We start from the raw sequence: 21,394 nt of genomic DNA, 5'->3' as shown, positions 1-21,394 counted from the left end.
GGGGGGAGAAATGACCCAAGCCTTGTATGCACATATGAATAATAAAAGAAAAAGAAAAAAAAAGCAAATCAATACATTGATTAATAAAATTAATCAGGGTAATATGCTAGGACTTATTTTTTAATGGTGTATAATTATAATCCTGAAATATCATAGATTTCTGGGACTTTCTGTCAGTGAATTCTGACACATGGATAAACAGTTACTGCCAGTAAACTAACAAGTAATGAATGAGAAATTTCATTACAACTTGGGATCATTTTCTGAAGTTCTAACATGTTGCTCTTCTGTCTCAGGTGAAATTTGATCAATGAGATGTTCTGTCTTAGATGAAGTTTGACTATTAATGTCTCCTGACAAAGTTGCAGATTGAGAATTCAGAGTTTCTCCCTGAGGAGAGATGTGAACATGAAGCTCTTCTTTCTTAGGAACAGTTTGAACATTGCGATCTTCTTTCTCAGATGAACTTTGAACATTTTGCTCTTCTTGCTTAGGTGATGCTTTTTTCCCCTTCCAAAGCAGAATTAAAAAACAGAGTAATAAAATACAAAAACTAATCAGACATACTGGTATCAGATAATTCTCTTTTTCACTTTCTTTTGTATAACGTATTTCCCAGGAGGAGGGCCACTGTCAACACTACCTCCAGAACTACTCATGAGGCAGTTGGGTGGATCCCACCCAAAGTTGCAATGGCAGTGATGTTTATTGTTGCAGATCCCTTTCATGTTGCAAGTATTTGGAGAACAATCACTTGTCCAAACTGACTTGTTAACACACTTCCTGTTCGTGCACACATATTCTTGATCACCCTCTGTGCCATCTTTCACTTCACCAACATCAGGAATAGTCATCACCCAATGGTAGTTGGTACCCCAGAAGGTGACACCATTCAAGTGAGTTTGATGCACAGTAGAATGTTCTTAGAAAGGGAATTGCTGTTACGTTCTCACACTGAATTCTCCCACAGAGGATATCTGAGCTATTACACTTTATGTATTCCGCAGTTACCAAAACGGTCACCTCTGGTGTTCATTTCCATATAGCAACTCCGAGATGCACTCCTGGCATTAATGCCAAAAGTCTGCCTGCACTGCTCATCATGGTTATTACATCTCTTTTCATAGCAGTAGCCCATGCCCAGGCAAGGGATCCTGTCTTGCAGATATACATCTTCTGAACAGTTTGATGAATTTCCATTACACCATTCAGGAAGGTCACATTCACTGTTCTTTTCTCTACACACTGTGCCTGATAGCATGAATTGGCAATCTTTGCAACAAAGCCCAGAAGCACAGCAGGCACCAGATTTTAGAGTGCAGCTTAGCTGACAACATGGATCAAATGTACACAGTTTTAGGGATCCACAGTCACACTCCTCCCCATCTTCAACCATGCCATTCCCATAGTGCTTCAATGGCAAGATGTCCACGATGTTAGGTGCACTGAGTATACAGCTTTTTGTTGCAGCAATTGTCACCAATACAGAATAACTGCAGTTGCTGAACTTGGTAGAGAGATTATTTGTTTCTGCCATTACACATGCTTCCTGCCCACAGGTACATGGACCAAGTTCATCATGATCCACACCCAGATTATGACCAATCTCATGTGCCACAATATGTCCTATGTTGTGGAAGTCATCTCCCAATAGACTATCAACTCCACAATTAAAAGTGGGATTACACACAGTGCTCTTATAAACTAAGCCAAGATATTTTTCAAAACAACGCTTTGTGAAAAGATGTGCTACATCATGTGCTATGCGATTATTAAGGTTTGCTCTCTTCCACTTGCAAAATTCTCGCAGGACAGCATTTATTTTTTCTACTGGCATGAGGTTTCCTTTATTCCAGATCTCAAGTCCAAGTAAAGCAACATCAACATCTACTGAAACAAAAACTAAATTTATTTCGTTGAGAATGATGAATAATTCCTGTAGCACTTTTGATGTATTATTTTGCCAATGAAGGAAACATTCATGGTCTACAACCAACACCGGTTCAATAAACCGTGTGTGGGTCCAGCAGCCCTCACAGCCACTTTTTGATAAATCAAAATGGATTCATCATGCCCTTAAAGCTTCAGTTGTCGTGCTATTTCTTCTTCCGTTAATGCACATCTTCTGGGGTGGATTTCTGTCTCATCAGTGACCATCTTATAAACTAGATGTTCAAATGTGTCAGAAAGGCTCTTGGGCTTGATTTCATAGAGCATATCATTTATCTGTAGTGTTCCTTGACAGCCCCCAAAACAGGTGCTAAGAGCAACCAGGGATTCTGGGTCCCCTTCCACATAACCATGATAATAGCAGTCATTTTGCACATAAGGCTGGTCCTTGAGAAGAGCGCCCTGATCTGTGTAGGTGAACTCAGAGAGATGTCTGGATACCAAAAGCTTCTTGGCCTTCATGTGGACAAAATGTCCCTGTCCCCCAAAGTGGAGGCTGTAGGAGAGCCAGCCTGGACTCTTCATGCCTCTACTAGTGCCAGTTACCCTCAAGGGTATCACCACTTCTGGGCAGATGTGGTCTTGAGCATGGGCAGATTGGGACCATTCAGAAAGAAATGGGTAATACACCCACCTAGAGCTGGTGAGTGATCCTCAGGTGTACCAGGGCCTCACCCACAGACATCATGGGCAAAGGAGGGGAGAGCATGAGGCAGTGCTAGCCTGTCTCCTCCCTTATTCTTGTTTGTATGTAGCTCTGACCTCTAGTAGTCTGTCTTCTGTTGAGTCAATTCTTCAGAGTAGTAGAACTAAAAGAAAAATTAAAAGAATAGCAGAGATCAGTGTGGATAAATTTTGACCAGGCCAGGGTGCAGGAAAAGTGGGTTATAGGTTAAAATGGATTAGCATTTAGGCCAAAACATAACTTGATCTAGTCCACTGGGTTTGCTCTTTATTTTGTGTGTAACAGAGCCAGACTATGGTGTGCAAAGAATACTTTGGGCACAGGTGGACAATTTCTTAACTTAGATGAAGGACACATGGACTCATTATTTTGTTCTTTAAATATACTGGAATATACTGTTCCAATGGATATTTAAAACAAAAGAGTCCTACTAGAAACGTGATCATACATCTTGTTTTGATGATGTACTTTTATTTATACCTATGAATTTGAAATTCATACCAATACTTCTCAGTTTCAATTTCAAATGTAAAATTATTTAATACTATTAGTAAGGATATATGTATATGTTCACACTTATTTTTTCTTATGGTTCTTAAAATGTAATTTCATACCTGAAATCATTATTTGTCCTATCCCCTCCTCCAATCCTGTGAAATTCCAAAGTGTCAAAGCATCAAATACCCTTCAAAATATTAAAATCTTATATAATGGATTTTTCTTCAGTAAAATAAACAATATTAGAATTGGAAGAGGGCTACCCTGGTGACAGATTGATGCTACTCAAAGGTATTTACATTTGATTATATTCATAAGAAAAACACCATTTCTCAAAACTTCTGGCCATACAAAATGAAAGGAAATCAAGCTAGTTGGGAAAGTAAAAGATGGAAATAGAAGAATTCAGAAAGCAAAACAAAATGCCTTCAGTAATGAAAAAGAAATCAAGCAAAGAGGGAGGAAAGTTCCAGAAAAGGTAATGCTGTTTTATGGGGCACTTTAGCATTCTAATGTAACTAACTCCTAATGTCAACTTTCAAAAGGGTTTATTTCAGAAATAAAATTACATTGACACAGCTCACATAAAAATATAAATACCAAAATTTTTGTCTCAATTATACAAATGTACTATCATTTGTGAAAATGAGAAATCTGGTAGTAGGATAGTGCCTGACTTACAATATTGATTAGTTGCTTTGTTTTCGAGCGAAATAGTAGTAAAAGTGAGTGATATGTAGATACACTTGGGACACATACTTGAGTACAGGACTAAATAACAATGATCTCCAGTTTATATAGAGTGTTTAATATGAAGATCCATTTCAAGAATCTGTAAACTTGCATTGAATATTTTACATTTAAAATGTCTATTTTTGTTAACCCATTAGAAGTATCCTAGGGCTCATGAAATCATTAAAGCGATGAGATCAAAGGACTGAGATTAAGAACTCCTAGACTGTTAGGGAAAAACAACAAGGGAGGAAAGTGAAATCTCTTCTAAAACACACTGTCAAACACCATTTCCCAAAGTAGAGAACACAGAATTGAAGGATGCCAGACTTAGCACCTATTATCTTGTAGACCCAGGATCCATTTCATCTTAAATTTTCTTTTATCTTGATTCTATGGAATCTTCCTTTCATGAAAAGTAACAAAAATCACTTCTCCATTAGCTCTTCTTTCACGAAGATCTTTTTTCTGAATAATATCACAAAACTTTTATCTATGCAATGTGAAGACCATCAGAGGGGACATATTCCACTCTCAGAATTCTCATCAGTCATAGAAACCAGATGATCACTCATAACTTGTTTTCATTGCCATGGCCACTTCTAAACCACAGAACTGACAGCTATATTTACACCACTGTTCACCTCTCCTCTTTAATCTTTCATCATCCTCCCAATCAATCACACACAAACTGTATTTGATTTCGGTGTCTTCTACTTTCTTCTCCAACAGTGGGTTTTGCAAGGATGTGTTTGTTTGATTTTATTGTTACAACTCACTTTCAGAGATAGTTAGCCATCAACATATATTCATTCCCTATGTCATATTGTTACCTTCTACTATCCTAACTCATACATTTGTGAACCACGACTTTTATATTTAAAGTATAAGACATAGAAGACTCTATAGTTTTTCTCTTCAGGTTTTCCCACTTTTCAAGTTCTTATTGCGCCTATTGTCCCCAAAGTGATGCTCTAGACAACATCAGTTCAACTACTGGTGACTAAACTGCTCAATTTAATTTAGAGTAATGCTAGATTCTGTTTGTCACAGAATCTTTTCAGAGGGATGGCTAAGGAGGAAAACACACAAAATTGGGGTCATTTAACTTAATAGCTCAGACTAAAGACTGAAGTTGTGACCACATATTCATTTAAAACATTCCCATGTTTTGAATAATGTCTCATTTTCCACATTGTTTCTTACCTTTCTGATTTTCTCAAGAATGCATAGGACACTCAACTAATTAGTTGACATTATCCTTGTTTTTTTATAGTTATTATCATTGAATTTCAATCTTGGTAGTTTAAGTTGTAAAACCAAGAATTCTTTATTTAGTGTTTGTTTAATACAGGGTTGGATATTTGTTTAGTCTTTGCTTTGTCATTGTACATAAATGACAAGAGACTTTTTAAGGCTGAATATTATACTCATCTTTAACACAAGTTCCTTGATTGCTTGGGTAAAATATTTAAATAAAGAGGAGATTTAACTTTACATAATGTCAAGAGTCCACAGAAGAAAGTATGACCCATAAAAGTAATTTTTGAGGAAATCTTCTCAAAATTGTTAGTAATATTCTGACATACAAATTCACTGTTTATGTCTGTCCTGATACATTTTGATTCTTATAACTTTGGAGTATTAACATTTTTGTAATGCAAAAAGATTATTTATTTATGATATAACAGTGTTGAGAGTGAACTTAAGCAAAACAAATCCATCAGAATTTATTCCTAAAACCTTGTCTTACTAGTAGGTCACAGGAAAACAAACTTGAATGAATATTTGAGTCAGACTGTCTTTGTGCTCGTTACGTTATTTTATTCAATGACTCCAGAGGACACAGCTCTTGAGAGTATGTAACATTTTCATTCATAAAGTGGTATAGTTCCAAAATAGTACAGAAGTGTCAAAGTTCACTGTCATACACCATCTCTTACTGGTATGTTTTCTTCTCCCCACAGCTTCATCAAATTCATCAATGTCAGTAGCCTAAGTATCACCTACCCTCTGACTCTCTAATTTAGAGTTTAATTCAGTGTTTTCCAAACTGTGGGAAATGACTCATTAGAGTCATAGAGTTTAGAGGCTCCTAACCAAATAAATACTGTAAAATAGAAAATAATAAAGGGCATAGTCCTCCCCACGGGCTGGGGATTTCAAAGAATCCTGGTATGTGTGTTGAGTGTGTGTGTGTGTGTGTGTGTGTGTGTGTGTGTCTTCAGCATGTATTAATTATCTGTACTTCTATCCTTTGAACTCTTGAATGACTTACCAACAGATAAAGTAATGAGTCCCACCATTCTTTCTAATGAAAACACATTTCATGATTCATGCGCAGCAACCACCTCATGAGCACAGATTTTACTTGAGATTTCACATAACAGATAAATATAAATTCATTCCTTCAATTGTCTTTTATTGGATTAAGTTCTAGATTTAGTTGCCTAGCAACAAGAGCCTCTCAGTTTACAGAATTTGGCAACTGGCTAAGACTTCTCCCTACTGTCCCTCCACCATTCTAATCAAACCTTATTTCTATTTACTCCTCATAAATAGGAGTAAGCCTGAGTTCCTTACTCTGATTTAATGTGATACAATGACTGTTCAATATGAATAACTCTCACTTCCTTACTCCCATTCTGTTTGCACTATCTAAATTGGTTCAATTTTGATAGGTCATACCTGCCTAAAATGTATCTATTTCTTCTAGGTTTCCAATTTATTGGAATATGGGTTTTCAACATAATCATTTACAATTCTCTGAATTTTATTCATATCTGTGGTAATATCTCCCATTTTAGCTCTAATTTTATTTGTTCTCTTTCTTTTGGTTAGTTTTATAAAGGGTCTTTCAATCTCGTTTATCTTTTTAAAGAACCAACTTTTAGTTTCATTGATTCTTCGCATTGTTGTTTTAGTCTCCATTTCATTAATTTTCACTGTGATCTTTATTATTTCTTTCTGGCTATTAATTTTGAGTTTGGATTATTCTTGTTTTTCTAAGATCTTGAGGTACATCATTAGGTTATTTGAGATATTTGTAATTTTTTAGTACATGCACTCAAAACTATAAATTTTTCCTCTTAACACTGTCTTGTCTACATCCCACAAGATATAGTATGTTGTGTTTTTGTTTACATTTGATTCTAGGAATTTTTAATTTTCCTCCCCAATTTTTTCAAGGATCCACTGACAATTCAAAGGCATTTCATCCAATATTTGTACAGAAGGAATATGCATTCTACAGTTGTTGAGTGGAATATTTGGATGTCTGTTAAGTTCTTTCAATCTTGATGCAGTTTAACTCCAAAGTTTCTTTGTTGCTTTTTGTTTAGATAAGCTATTGATGAGAGTGGTATATTGAAGTCATTCAGTGTTATTGTATCTAGACATATTTGGCTCTTTGAGCCAAATAGTGTTTCTTTTATGAAATTGGGTGAACCACCATTTTGTGTATATAAATTTATAATCATTATATCTTCTTGTCAGATTGTTCCCTTTATTAATATATGGCAAACTCCTTTGTCTCTTTTGACTAATTTTAGCTTCAAGTTTACTTTTTAGGATACGAGTATAGTTTTGAAACTAGTAGAGTAAAATATAGGGAAAACACTTTGAAACATAGGTATAGGCAATACTTTCTGACAAGGACTATAAATGCTCAAGAAACAATAGGAAGAAATTACAAATTGAATTACAACAAATTAAAAAGCAACTATACCTCAAAGGAAAAAAATTACCAGAGTGAAAAGACAATACACAGAATTGAATAAAATCTGTACAAGCTATTTATTGAATAAAGGATTAATACCCAGAATATACAAAGAACTCACAAAATAAACACCAAAAGAACAAATAACCCAGTTAATAAATGGGTAATGAATTGAACAGACAGTTCTCAGAAGAAGTTCAGAAGGCCAAGAAATACATGCAGCAATATTCAATCCTTAGACATAAAGGAAATGTAAATCAAACTATCATTGAGATTCCACCTCACTCCAGTCAAAATGACTATCATCAAGGAGATAAACAAGAAATGCCAGCAAGGAGGTGGGGAAGAAAGGAACCCTTTACCTTGCTGGTGCAAATTTCTGAAGGCACTATGGAAATCAGAATGAAGACTCCTCAAAACACTAAAAATATAACTACCATATTATCCTGCCATATTACTCCTAGGCATATATACCCAAAGGAATGTAAATTAGCATAGAACAGAAATATCTTGCATGCTTACATGTATTGCAGCACTATTCCCAAGAGCCAAGTTATAGAATCAGCATAAGGGCCTATCAACAGATGAATGCATCAGTAAAATGTGGTATAAATACACAATAGAGCATTACTCAGTCATAATGAAGAATGAAATTATGTCATTTGAGGGAAATAAATGGAACTGGGGATCATTTTATTAAATGAAGTGGGCTAGATTCAGACAAATATGTTTTCACTCATGTGAAGAATCTAGATCTTAAAAAAAAGGACATGAATGTAAAAGGGGGACTGTTTGGGATTGGAGAACCAGTGGGAAAGGAAAGGAGACAAGATGTTGGGTGAATATGACTGAAGCACATTAGAAAGTGTTTTTAAAATCATTTTTAAAAAGGAAGAGAAGACAAAGAGGGATAAGAAAGAGTAATAGAGGGGATGAATATGATCAGAGTACCTTTTACGCATGTATGAAAATATCACAATGAAAGCCTTTACTTTGTACAGTTAATATATGCTAATAAGAAAACAAATAAAAATGAAACCATCCAAATTGGAATGGAAAAATTAGGATTATCTCTCTTTGCAAACAGCATGGTTACATAAGTAGAAAATCCCAGGGCATTCACAAAAAGGAAGAATTAATAAATGAACTCCTCACCAGATCAAGATTGTTAAGAACAACTTCTGAACAAACCAAGTTATAAAAAAAACCACTCTGAAGATCTGTAAATGCATACAAATTATGGCAAAAAAATGAAAAGTATAGTCACCAGAATTTAAAAGTTCATAAAAGAGACCAGCAGAAGATTTGACCAAGTAGAAGAAAGAATAGCAAACCAGAACATTCATTATAAGGGAGGGTACAAGCTGCAAAAAGAAAGAAGGAAAAAGTTAACAATATATTTGCAAAATATGTAATAGAGCACAAAACAATGGGTCAAAGTCCTTCTACCAATTAGCAGAAATTACTTGCAGGTTGTAGAAAAGAGTCTTTTTCTACATGGCAGGGTGCCGGTGGCTCACTCCTGCAATCCTAGCTACTCAGGAGGCAGAGATCAGGAGGACTATGCAAGAGCAAATTGTTCCACAAGACCCTATTTTGAAAAACCTTCACAAAAATAGGGCTGGTGGAGTGGCTCAAGGTTAAGGCTCAAAAAAAAAAAGTCTTTCTAACAAATGGTGGTGGGAAACTGCATAGACAAGAGTGAAACTAGATTCTTTCCTCTCACCCAATAAAAAAATCAACTTCAATTGTATCAAAGATCTTAATGCAGGTCTAAAACTTTGAAAACACTGGCAGAAAACACAGGGGAAGCACTTCAAGATATTGGTACAGGCAAAGATTTCCTGAAATAAAGGCAATAATTGATAATTAGAATTACATCACCTTAAAAAGCTTCTTCACAGCAAACATTGAACAGTGAAGAGACAGCTTACAGAATGGGATTAAGTCTTTGCCACCTGTTCATCTAATAGATTAGTATCTGGAATATAGCCAGACATGCAATGTAATCCCAGAACTCGAGAGTCTGAGGCAGGAGGATAATGATATCTAGGTTAGCCTGGGACAGGACACATGAGATCCTGCCTCAGAGGGATGGGGGAACCCAACTAAAAAAAGTTTTAAAAAACTTACCACAAGGTTGGATTCCAAGATGGTGGCTAGAGGGAGGAAACAGAAAGCGTGCCTCCTAAAGTAAAATCTTGGAGAGATGCTGGAGATACACCTTACAGGAAAAACCACCAAGAAGAGGCAAAACTTTATTCCTCCACACCTCCAGCCTGTGCATAGCATCTCCACTTCATATTAAACAGAGAAACCAGGAGGGCTCCCAAGCTGCTGCCAGACAGCAGCACCCAGATGGCTTGGGAAGACACAGACCACAAGGTGAGTTAAGCAGTATGCAGTACCCCCCGCAGACAATCCTGGGCCAGATCAGCATACCCACCTGGACAGACCGACCCCCACCCAGGGAAAAAAGAGAAACTGAATAATAAGCAATAACAACAAAAAAGACATGTAGCAAAGAGGGTGGGGTGCCCTGAGTGCCAAAGGGGTGGGGAGTGGAAATCCTTCACAAAAAGCCAGCTGGAGAAGGCAGGAGCAGTGGCACACACCCAGCAATCAGGAGCTGGAAAGCTTATAAAAGTGATGGTGGGAGGAAAACTCCACAGGAGAGGATGAAGGCCCACTTCCCATGTGAACTGTAAATAAACACGTGGCCCTGAGAAAGCTGGTGCAGTGTCACCTCCCCCAGTGTGCTTGGAAAGGGGAAAGCTTGTAGCAGTGGCAGTTGTGCCCAGGAGAACTTGAGTAAACAAAGCCTGTGGGGCTAGGTGGGTGTTAAGCTCACTCCTGATATCTGCATAAATAAAGCCTCCAGCAACAGCAGGCTGACAGCAGTGGGCAGGTGAGCCACAGCCTCAGAAAGACATTCACAAACCTGTCTCCAGACTCTCTTCTTTTTTTTTTCTTTCTTCCTTTGATGAGACAACTGAACTACACCTACATGCTGAAAAACTTACTGAAACTGTATTGCATTTGAACTTGGGACACTATGTGGGGTTTTTTTGTTTTGTTTTGTGCTATTTTATTTTGTTTTGTTTTAGTTTTTCTCCCCTTTGATAACACAACAACAGAACTACTTCTGAGACACCATCTCAGGATTGGAGGCTGAGGGATGAACAACAAATTTATTAAGACTGAAACTTTATTGCATTTGAACTTGGAGATTTTTTTTTCATTTATTTATTTTTTATTTTTATTATTATTGTTTTTTATTTTCAATCCTCTCTCTGTCTCTCTAATGCCTGTTTAGCTTACCATTGATTAGTACACTATCTCTCCCTGTTTATATCTTTGAAACTTTTGTTGTTTGTTTGTTTTGTTTTTTCCATGTGTTTGTTTGTTTTCCCCTTTTTCTTTAACTTCTTTGCTTTCAATCTCCCCTCCCCTTCCATTCTAAATATCACCATTTTTATTATTACAAGTTACAAAATACTTAATTGCACACGTACAGGGACAATAACAACACCAAGGGCAATGATGGGAAGACAGAAAAAACAGGGAAACCAGTTTCCCCACAGCAAAAAATTAGTACAGGAACCAGAGGAGAATGAAGAAGACAGAAACTCAGATCCAGACTATGCCAAAGAACCCAATGAAGCCCACAAGAATAATTTAATAGAAGACACACTACAGGTACTCAATGAGAATTTTATAGAGATGATACTGGATATGGTCAACCAAAATGTACAGGAGACACTCAAGAAATTCCAAGACAACAAAAATAGAGAATTTGAAAAAACACAAGAAGAAATAAAGGAAACCATAGAAGCACTGTATAAACACCAAAGAAAAACAAAAAACACAATTAATAAAGATATAAATGAACTCAGGACAAAAATAGACAACATTAAAGAAGAAATGACCCAGGATATGGAAAACCTCAGAAAAAAGAATGAAACAGAATTGCAAAACAAAATGGAAGGCCAATCCAACAGAATACAACAAACAGAAGACAGAATCTCAGAACTCGAATATGAAATGGTAATTAAAGGAAAAACTGAAGAACTATTAGTTAAACAACTCAAGACCTATGAAAAGAAAATGCAAGAACTCACCAACTCCATCAAAAGACCAAACCTGAGAGTCATGGGCATTGAAGAAGGAGAAGGTGCAAGCAAGCGGAATGTGTAATATATTCAACAAAATAATAACAGAAAATTTCCCAAATCTAGAGAAATCTATTCCCATACAGATGCAAGAGGCCTCCAGAACACCAAACAGACCAGATCAAAATAGAGCTACCCCACAGCATATATCATTAAAACAACAAGTTGAGAAACTAGGGAATGAATATTGAAGGCTGTAAGAGAGAAAAAACAAATAACATACAAAGGTAAACCCATCAAAATCACAGCAGACTTCTCAACAGAAACATTAAAAGCAAGAAGAGCATGGGGCGAGATCTTCTGGGCACTGAATGAAAATAAATTCAACCCCAGGATACCTACCCAGCAAAACTATCATTCAAAATAGATGGAGCAATAAAAGTCTTCCATGATAAGCAGAAACTAAAACAATATGTGACCACAAAGCCACACTAAAAACATTCTTCAAGGGATTCTGCACACAGAAAGTGAAACCCACATAACCATGAAAGGACAGGCAGCACCAAACTACAGGAAAAGAAAAAGCAAGAAAGTAGAGAGTAACCTCAACTTAGGTACACACAATCAAACCTTCAAACAACTAAGACAACTAAATGACAGGAATCACCACATACCTATCAGTACTAACACTTAATGTTAATGGACTTAAATCCCCCATCAAAAGGCACCATTTGATGAAATGGATTAAAAAGGAAGACCTGAAAATTTGTTGCTTACAGAAGACCCATCTCACCGACAGAAATAAGCATAGGCTTAGGATGAAAGGCTGGAAGAAGATTTACCAAGCCAATGGCCCCTGAAAACAGGCAGGAGTAGCAATACTTATCTCTGACAAAGTAGACTTCAAACCTACATTGATCAAATGAGATAAAGAAGGACATTCCATACTAATAAAAGGGGAAATAGACCAAAGGAAATAATACTCATCAATCTGTATGCACCCAATGTCAACACACCCAATTTCATCAAACATACCCTGAAAGACCTAAAAAGAAATATTAACTCCAACACAATGGCCGTGGGAGACTTTAACACCCTATTAAAATCAATAGATAGGTCATCCAAACAAAAAAATCAATAAAGAAATCCAAGATCTAAAATATGCAATAGATCAAATGGACCTAGTTGATGTCTACAGAATATTTCATCCAACTTCTACACAATATACAATCTTCTCAGCAGCCCATGGAACCTTCTCCAAAATAGATCATATCCTAGGGCACAAAGCAAGCCTCAGCAAATATAAGAAAATAGAAATTATACCATGCATTCTGTCTGATCACAATGCAATAAAACTAGAACTCAACAACAAAAGTAAAGACAAAAAACATGCAAACAGCTGGAAACTGAATAACTCATTGCTTTACGAACAATGGGTCACTGATGAAATAAAAGAGGAAATTAAAAAGTTCCTGGAAGTCAATGAAAATGAAAACACAACCTACCGGAACCTATGGGACACAGCAAAGGCAGTCAGTCCTGAGAGGAAAGTTTATAGCCATGAGCGCATATATTAAAAAGATTGAAAGATCCCAAATCAATGACCTAATGATACATCTCAAACTCCTAAAAAAACAAGAACAAGCAAATCCCAAAACAAATAGAAGGAGAGAAATAATAAAAATAAGAGCTGAAATCAATGAAATAGAATCCAAAAAAGCCATACAAAGAATTAATGGAACAAAAAGTTGGTTCTTTGAAAAAATAAACTAGATCGAGAGATCCCTGGCAAACATGACTAAAATGAGGAAAGAACAAAACCCAAATTAGTAAATCAGGAATGCAAAAGGGGAGATAACAACAAACACCATGGAAGTCCAGGAAATCATCAGAGACTACTTCGAGAACCTATATTCAAATAAATTTAAAAATCTTAAAGAAATGAACAGATTTCTAGATACATATGATCATCCAAAACTGAACCAGGAGGATACTAATCACCTGAATAGACCTATGACACAAAATTAAATTGAAGCAGCAATCAAGAGTCTCCCCAGAAAGAAAAGTCCAGGACCTGATGGATTCTCTGCTGAATTCTATCAGACCTTTAAAGAAGAACTGATACCAACCCTCCTTAAACTGTTCCATGAAATAGAAAGGGAAGGAAAACTGCCAAACACATTTTATGAAGCCAGTATTACACTTATCCCAAAACCAGGCAAAGACACCTCCAAAAAGGAGAACTATAGGCCAATCTCCTTAATGAACATTGATGCAAAAATCCTCAGTAAAATAATGGCAAACCAAATTCAACAACACATCAAAGAGATCATTCACCATGACCAGGTAAGCTTCATAACAGGAATGCAGGGGTGGTTCAACATACGAAAATCAATCGTAATAAACCACATTAACAGAAGCAAAGACAAAAAACACTTGACCATCTCAATAGATGCAGAAAAAGGCTTTGATAAGATTCAACATCATTTCATGATAAAAGCTCTAAGAAAACTAGGAATAGAAGGAAAGTACCTCAACATTATAAAAGCTATATATGACAAATCTACAGCCAGCATTATACTTAACGGAGAAAAATTAAAACCATTCCCTCTAAAATCAGGAACCAGACAAGGATGCCCACTATCTCCACTCCTATTCAACATAGTACTGGAATTCCTAGCCAGAGCAATTAGGCAAGAAGAAGGAATAAAAGGAACACAAACAGGTAAAGAAACTGTCAAAATATCCCTATTTGCAGATGACATGATCCTATACTTTAAAGACCAAAAAAACTGTACTCAAAAGCTCCTAGACAACATCTATAGCTATAGCAAGGTAGCAGCATATAAAGTCAACATAGAAAAATCATTAGCATTTCTATACACTAATAAGGAACAAACTGAGAAATAATATATGAAAACAATTCCATTTACATTAGCCTCAAAAACCTCAAATACCTAGGTGTAAACCTAACAAAGGATGTGAACGACCTCTACAAGTAAAACTATAAATTTCTGAAGAAAGAGATTGAGGAAGACTATAGAAAGTGGAGAGATCTCCCATGCTCATGGATTGGTAGAATCAACTTAGTAAAAATTTCTATACTAACAAAAGTAATCTACATGTTTAATGCAATTCCCATCAAAATTCCAAGGACATTCATTAAAGAGATTGAAAAATCTACCGTTAAATTTATATGGAAACACAAAAGGCCACGAATAGCCAAGGCAATACTCTGTCAGTAGAACAATGCTGGAGGTATCATGATACCAAACTTCAAACTATGTTACAAAGCAATAACAATAAAAACAGCATGGTACTGGCACAATACAGACATGAAGACCTGTGGAACAGAATAGAGGAGTCAGATATGAAGCCACACAACTATAACCATCTTATCTTGACAAAGGAGCTAAAAATATACGATGGAGAAAAGATAGCCTCTTCAACAAAAACTGTTGGGAAAACTGGTTAGCAGTCTGCAGAAAACTGAAACTAGATCCATGTATATCACCCTATACCAATATTAACTCAAAATGGATTGAGGATCTTAATATCAGACCCCAAACTCTAAAGTTGGTACAGGAAATAGTAGAAAATACTAGGCAGTTAGTAGGTATAGGTAAGAACTTTCTCAATGGAACCCCAGCAGCACAGCAACTAAGAGATAGCATAGATAAATGAGACTTCAAAAAACTATAAAGTTTCTGTAAATCAAAAGAAATGGTCTCTAAACTGAAGAGAATACCCACAGAGTGGGAGAAAATATTTGCCTGCTACACATTACAGAAAGGACTGATAACCAAAATATATAGGGAACTTAAAAAACTAAATTCTCCCAAAACTAATGAACCAAGAAAGAAATGGGCAAGTGAAGTAAACAGAAATTTCTCAAAAGAAGAAATTCAAATGACCAAAAAAACATGAAAAAATGCTCACCATCTCAAGCAATAACGGAAATGCAAATTAAAACCACACTAAGATTCCACCTCACCCCTGTTAGAATAGCCATCATTAACAACACCACTAACAACAGGTGTTGGCGAGGATGCGGGGAAAAAGGAACCCTCTTACACTGCTGGTGGGAATATAAACTAGTACAACCACTCTGGAAAAAAATTTGAAGGCTACTTAAAAAGCTAAACATTGATCTACCATTTGATTCAGCAATACCACTCTTGGGGATATACCCAAAAGAATGTGACACAGGTTACTCCAGAGGCACCTGCACACCCATGTTTATCACAGCACTATTCACAATAGCCAAGTTATGGAAACAGCCAAATGCCCTACTACTGATGAATGGATTAAGAAAATGTGGTATTTATACACAATGGAATTTCATGCATCCATGAAGAAGAACAAAATGTTATCATTCACAGGTAAATGGATGGAATTGGAGAACATCATTCTGAGTGAGGTTAGCCTGACCAAAAAGACCAAAAATTGTATGTTCTCTCTCATATGTGGACATTAGATCAAGGGCAAACACAACAAGGGAATTGGACTTTGATCACATGATAAAGCGAGAGCACACAAGGGAGGTATGAGGATAGGTAAGACACCTAAAAATCTAGATAGCATTTGTTGCCCTCAATGCAGAGAAACTAAAGCAGATACTTTAAAGCAACTGAGGCCAATAGGAGAAGGGGACCAGGAACTAGAGAAAAGGTTAGATCAAGAAGAATTAACCTAGAAGGTAACACCCACGCACAGGAAATCAATGTGAGTCAATGCCCTGTATAGCTATCCTTATCTCAACTAGTAAAAACCCTTGTTCCTTCCTATTATTGCTTATACTCTCTCTTCAACAAAATTAGAGATAAGGGCAAAATAGTTTCTGCTGGGTATTGAGGGGGTGGGGGGGAGACAGAGGTTGGGGGGTGGTAAGGGTGGAAGTTGGGGGAGGGAAGAGAAATGACCCAAACATTTATGCACATATGAACAAAAAAAACCTCACCACAAGTAATTGAATCAATAAGTGGTTAAATAATCTGAATAGAGCTCTTAAAAGAAACAAAAAGGTCCAATAACAATATGAAAAAATGTTAAACATCTTTGACCACGGGGAAATGCAAATCAAAACTACTGTGATTTCATCTCTCCCCAGTCGCAATGGATATTATCTAAAAAACAAAAAATAGCAAACTGTCTCTACATGGGGTAATGAATACTTTAACTATGTGGATATGAATATAAAGTAGTGTAGACATTACGGAAAATAGTATAGAGGATCATCTAGAAACTAAAACTAGAACTACCATAGGACCCTGCTATACCACTCCTATGGATATTCCTGAAGGAAATGAAGTCAGTGTACAAAAGAGATACCCATATCCCTAATCTTATCATTTCATTATTCAAAACAGAGACATTATGGAATCAATTTATGTTCCCATCAGTACATGAATTCATAAAGAAAATATTATATATACAGAATGGAGTATTATTTAGCCATAAAGAGTAGTAAAATCATGTCATTTACAGGAAAATGGAAGGAAATGGAGATCATCATGTTAAACAAAGTTTGTCAAACACAGAAAAAGAAGCATATCCATGTTTAGTATATGAAATCTTTTTTTTTCCTTTTCATTTTTTTTCTTTTATTATTCATATGTGCGTACAATGCTTGGTTCATTTCTCACCCCTGCCCCCACCCCCTCCCTTACCACCCACTCCGCCCCCTCCCTCCCCCCGCCAATACCCTGCAGAAACTATTTTGCCCTTATTTCTAATTTTGTTGTAGAGAGAGTATAAGCAATAACAGGAAGGGACAAGGGTTTTTGCTGGTTGAGATAAGGATGGCTATACAGGGCATTGACTCACATTGATGAAATCTTTAAAAAATGAAAAGAAAGAAAAGAAAAAGAAATGACAATCTGAAAAAAGGGAAAGGGGACCCTGGCAAGAGAGAATAGAAGGGATGGCAAGAAATAGTATTAGGGAGGGTGGATTTGAACACAGCAAGAATTTATGTGGGTATGAAAATGACACAGAAAAATACACTAATCTGTACAATTAGAATTAATTAATAAAAATAAACATTAAAAAGAATTTGCTGACAAACACCTGTTAGAATATTATTTCTATTCAATTCTCTTGTTTTGCTTTCTCTGGTACTCTAATATTAGGAATATTATTCTTCATTTATTTCATATACTTCTTACTTTCTTCTTGCTATGCTTTCTTTTCTGAGTGCTTCCCTGTGGGGAGATTTCCACTGGACTGTCTTCCAGTTAAGTAACTACAGACTTATTGGTCCAGCCAATTGTCCATCTCATGTATTGAGTCTGGCACTGTATAACTTTTAGTTCTAAATACCAGCTGCATAGTTTCCAATTCACTAAGGATATGCTCCATCCTTTCTTGTATTTTGTGCATTTTTCTCTTATTTTAAGATATAGTAAAAAGGCTAAACATTGATCTACCACATGATCCAGCAATATCACTCTTGGGGATATACCCAAAAGAATGTGACACAAGTTACTCCAGAGGCATCTGCACACCCATGTTTATTGCAGCACTATTCATAATAGCCAAGTTATGGAAACAGCCAAGATGCCCTACTACTGACGAATGGAAAATGTGGTATTTATACACAATGGAATTTTATGCAGCCATGAAGAAGAAGGAAATGTTATCATTCACAGGTAAATGGATGGAATTGGAGAACATCATTCTGAGTGAGGTTAGCCTGTCCCAAAAGACAAAAATTGTATGTTCTCCCTCATATGTGGACATTAGATCAAGGGCAAACACAACAAGGGAATTGGACTTTGATTACATGATAAAGAGAGAGCACACAAGGGAGGTATGAGGATAGGTAAGACACCTAAAAATCTAGATAGCATTTGTTGCCCTCAATGCAGAGAAACTAAAGCAGATACTTTAAAGCAACTGAGGCCAATAGAAGAAGGGGACGAGGAACTAGAGAAAAGTTTAGATCAAGAAGAATTAACCTAGAAGGTAACACACATGCACAGGAAATCAATGTGAGTCAACTTCCTGTATAGCTATCCTTATCTCAACTAGCAAAAACCCTTAGTCCTTCCTATTATTGCTTATACTCTCTCTTCAACAAAATTAGAGATAAGGGCAAAATGGTTTCTGCCAGGTAGTGAGGGGTTGAGGAGGAGAAGGAGGGGATGGGGGGGTAAGGAAGGGGGTGGGGGAAAGGGGGAGAAATGACCCAAACATTGTATGCAAATATGAATTTAATAGGTTAAAAAAAGATATAGTAATTCAGATTGTTTTTATGTGTTCTACTGGCTTTGTTCCACTCTACTTCCTCTACCGTAGGAATCATTTTAACACTATTTTACACTTTCTTGTTTCTTACCTTCTTTTATTAAATTCACTAATAAAGGATCATACTTTTCTTTTTTCTTACTATTGTGTTAGTCTATTTTCTACTAGAAAGTCAGGCTATGATAGACCAGGTAACTTATAAAGAAAATAAATTTATTGTTCATAGTTTTGGAGGCTTGGAAGTCCAAACTTGAGGGGACCACATCTGGTGAAGACCTTTGTGGTGCACTATCCCATGGCAGAAGGTGAAAGGACAAGTGAGGGGAAATAAAAGGTAGAGAGCTTGCATTTATATAAAAGTCAGTCCTGTGAAAACTAATCCACTTCCAAGAAAATATCTTAATTCATCATAAGGTGGGAGTCCCTGTGGCCTAAACACCTTTTAAACTCTTGACCTTCTTGTATCTATACATTGGCAATTAAATTTCAATATGAGTTTTTTGAAGGAGCATTTAAATCATACCATTCTATCTATCATGAACTCCAGTCTTTCACAACAAGATGCTTTTATTCCATCTCCATATCCTCACTGTCTTAACACATTCCCTTCTCAATTCAAAAGTCCGAAGCCCAGATTCTTATCTGAGCCACACGTGAGTGAAACTCCAGGAACAATTCATCTTTGTGCAAATTTGCTCTGGTGTAAGTCTGTGAAATTAAGCAAGTTGTCTGCTGCTAAAATACAAAGGTGGGACAGCCATATTTTAGCTATTCCTGTACAAAAAGGAAGAAATAAGCAAAAGAAACGGAGTAGTTGCCCTCAAGGAATTCCAAAAACCAATAAGAAAGAAAAATGACATGACTGAAAGCTAAAGAATGCTCTCCAGAGCAGAACAGTTCTGCCTGGAAGTGAGACAGGTAGGAGGGAGAAGGACGGGGTGCAGACAGGGGCAAGAGACGGCCCAAACAACGTATGCACATATGAATAAGTGAATTTTTAAAAAAGAATGCTCTCCACTGACTCCAGGTCTGTTTTCTGTGCACAGTGAGGCCCCAGTGCATGTTAATACGTTGGAAGTTGTCACACAGCCTTGCAGTGCCCAGTGCCCATGGTTTTGTTGGGTTCAGCCCATACTTCAGTTCTTCCTGGGATGAATCCTGGTGCCTGCACCCGTGTAGACTCATGCTGTATGCACTACAGCTCTGGAGTCTTGAGGGTGACCATGTTCTTGTGGCCCTCCTAGACATTGCCATACTTGAGACTCACAGTAGTGGCTCCACTCTTGGCACAAAGGTGCCCCAAGTCTGTCCATTTCATCCTTTGAAATCTAGGTGGAGGAAGTTATGTCTTCATAGTTCTTAAATTTTGTGTTCTTGCCAAATTAAAAACACATGAACACTACCAAGATTTTATGCTTGCTTTTTCCAGAGCAGTGGGTTTAGTTGTACTGTTGCTGGAAATTGCTAGCTGAGATATGAGACTCTAAGGGAATTAGCAGGAAGCAACATTTTACTGTGACAGCACAGACTCAGGAGACTCGTGTCCAGAGGCTGAGCCCCGAGAACAAAAGGGTCTCACCTTATATACCCTTGCAAACAGCTTACAGAGGCAATAAAATTAAAAAACAAGGTTTAACCCATATGTGGTTATATGCAAGTCTATAGGCTACTTTAGCCTAGTAGTTTAGTGCCCTTCCATCCCTAGAGCTATGTGACCTTCATCACCTTTGAATTCTTTAGGTTTTATCTCTCTGCTATGCCATCCCTTCCCCCTGCTACCTTATCAGAACTCAGGCCTACTTAGCTTTCTTCTTATCCTCCTCCCTGCTACATTATTCCCCTCTTTGATGCTCAGACCCACCTAGGGTCAAAGAGCATCATCTTGATCTAGGGGTTTGTATTTCCATAGCATCATTACATGTGAGGCCGTTTTCCTTTTTATAACGGCCTCCATAATAGTCCTGATAGACTGCAGTACCAGGGGGACCAGGCAGGGCAGTAGTAAGCATGGTCCTAGGATTAGGCCCATCGCCCCTATCAAAGTTTTGAATCCACCTAAGGCAGAAAACCACCCTCCAAACAGGTCATTGGGATCCCATCCTCTCCAAGTCTGGACGGGGACATGGGCAAACTTTTTCATTTTGTCTGTGATCACTTTTTATAACCTTTTTTATTATTAATTTGTAAGCAGCAGTTGTTTAGGTTAAATTTTTTACAAACATCTTCCTCAGAAGCAAGCAAATAGTCTAAAGCCAAGAATTTTTGATAGCTGGCATTGTGCATCTTAGTGCTTTGTTTTGTCAGCAAATTGAGGGTTCTTGCAGTTTTTTTAGTTACAATTTTAACAGCCTGCAGTCTGATAATGCGGTTGAGCATATACATAGGGGTGTGATAGCCCCAGGACTGTCTTTTGCTCAAGTGGCAGGACGTAGTACTGGATGATTTACTCAG

The 21,394-nt window shown here is 36.9% G+C and overlaps 1 protein-coding gene across 1 annotated transcript; it reads right to left on the bottom strand.

The window, feature by feature from the left end:
* Positions 1-243: 243 nt before the first annotated feature.
* Positions 244-20,952, bottom strand: LOC109696322 (disintegrin and metalloproteinase domain-containing protein 25-like). Its single transcript, XM_074053319.1, is given in 6 exon segments — positions 244-510; positions 594-924; positions 926-1,000; positions 1,002-2,065; positions 2,068-2,531; positions 20,862-20,952. Coding segments are annotated over 6 exon segments (2,292 nt in total).
* Positions 20,953-21,394: the final 442 nt, after the last annotated feature.

Source organism: Castor canadensis, chromosome 14, assembly GCF_047511655.1.
Source record: "Castor canadensis chromosome 14, mCasCan1.hap1v2, whole genome shotgun sequence".
NCBI classification, from domain to species: Eukaryota; Metazoa; Chordata; class Mammalia; order Rodentia; family Castoridae; genus Castor; species Castor canadensis.
This window is presented reverse-complemented; position numbering and strand designations above follow the sequence as displayed.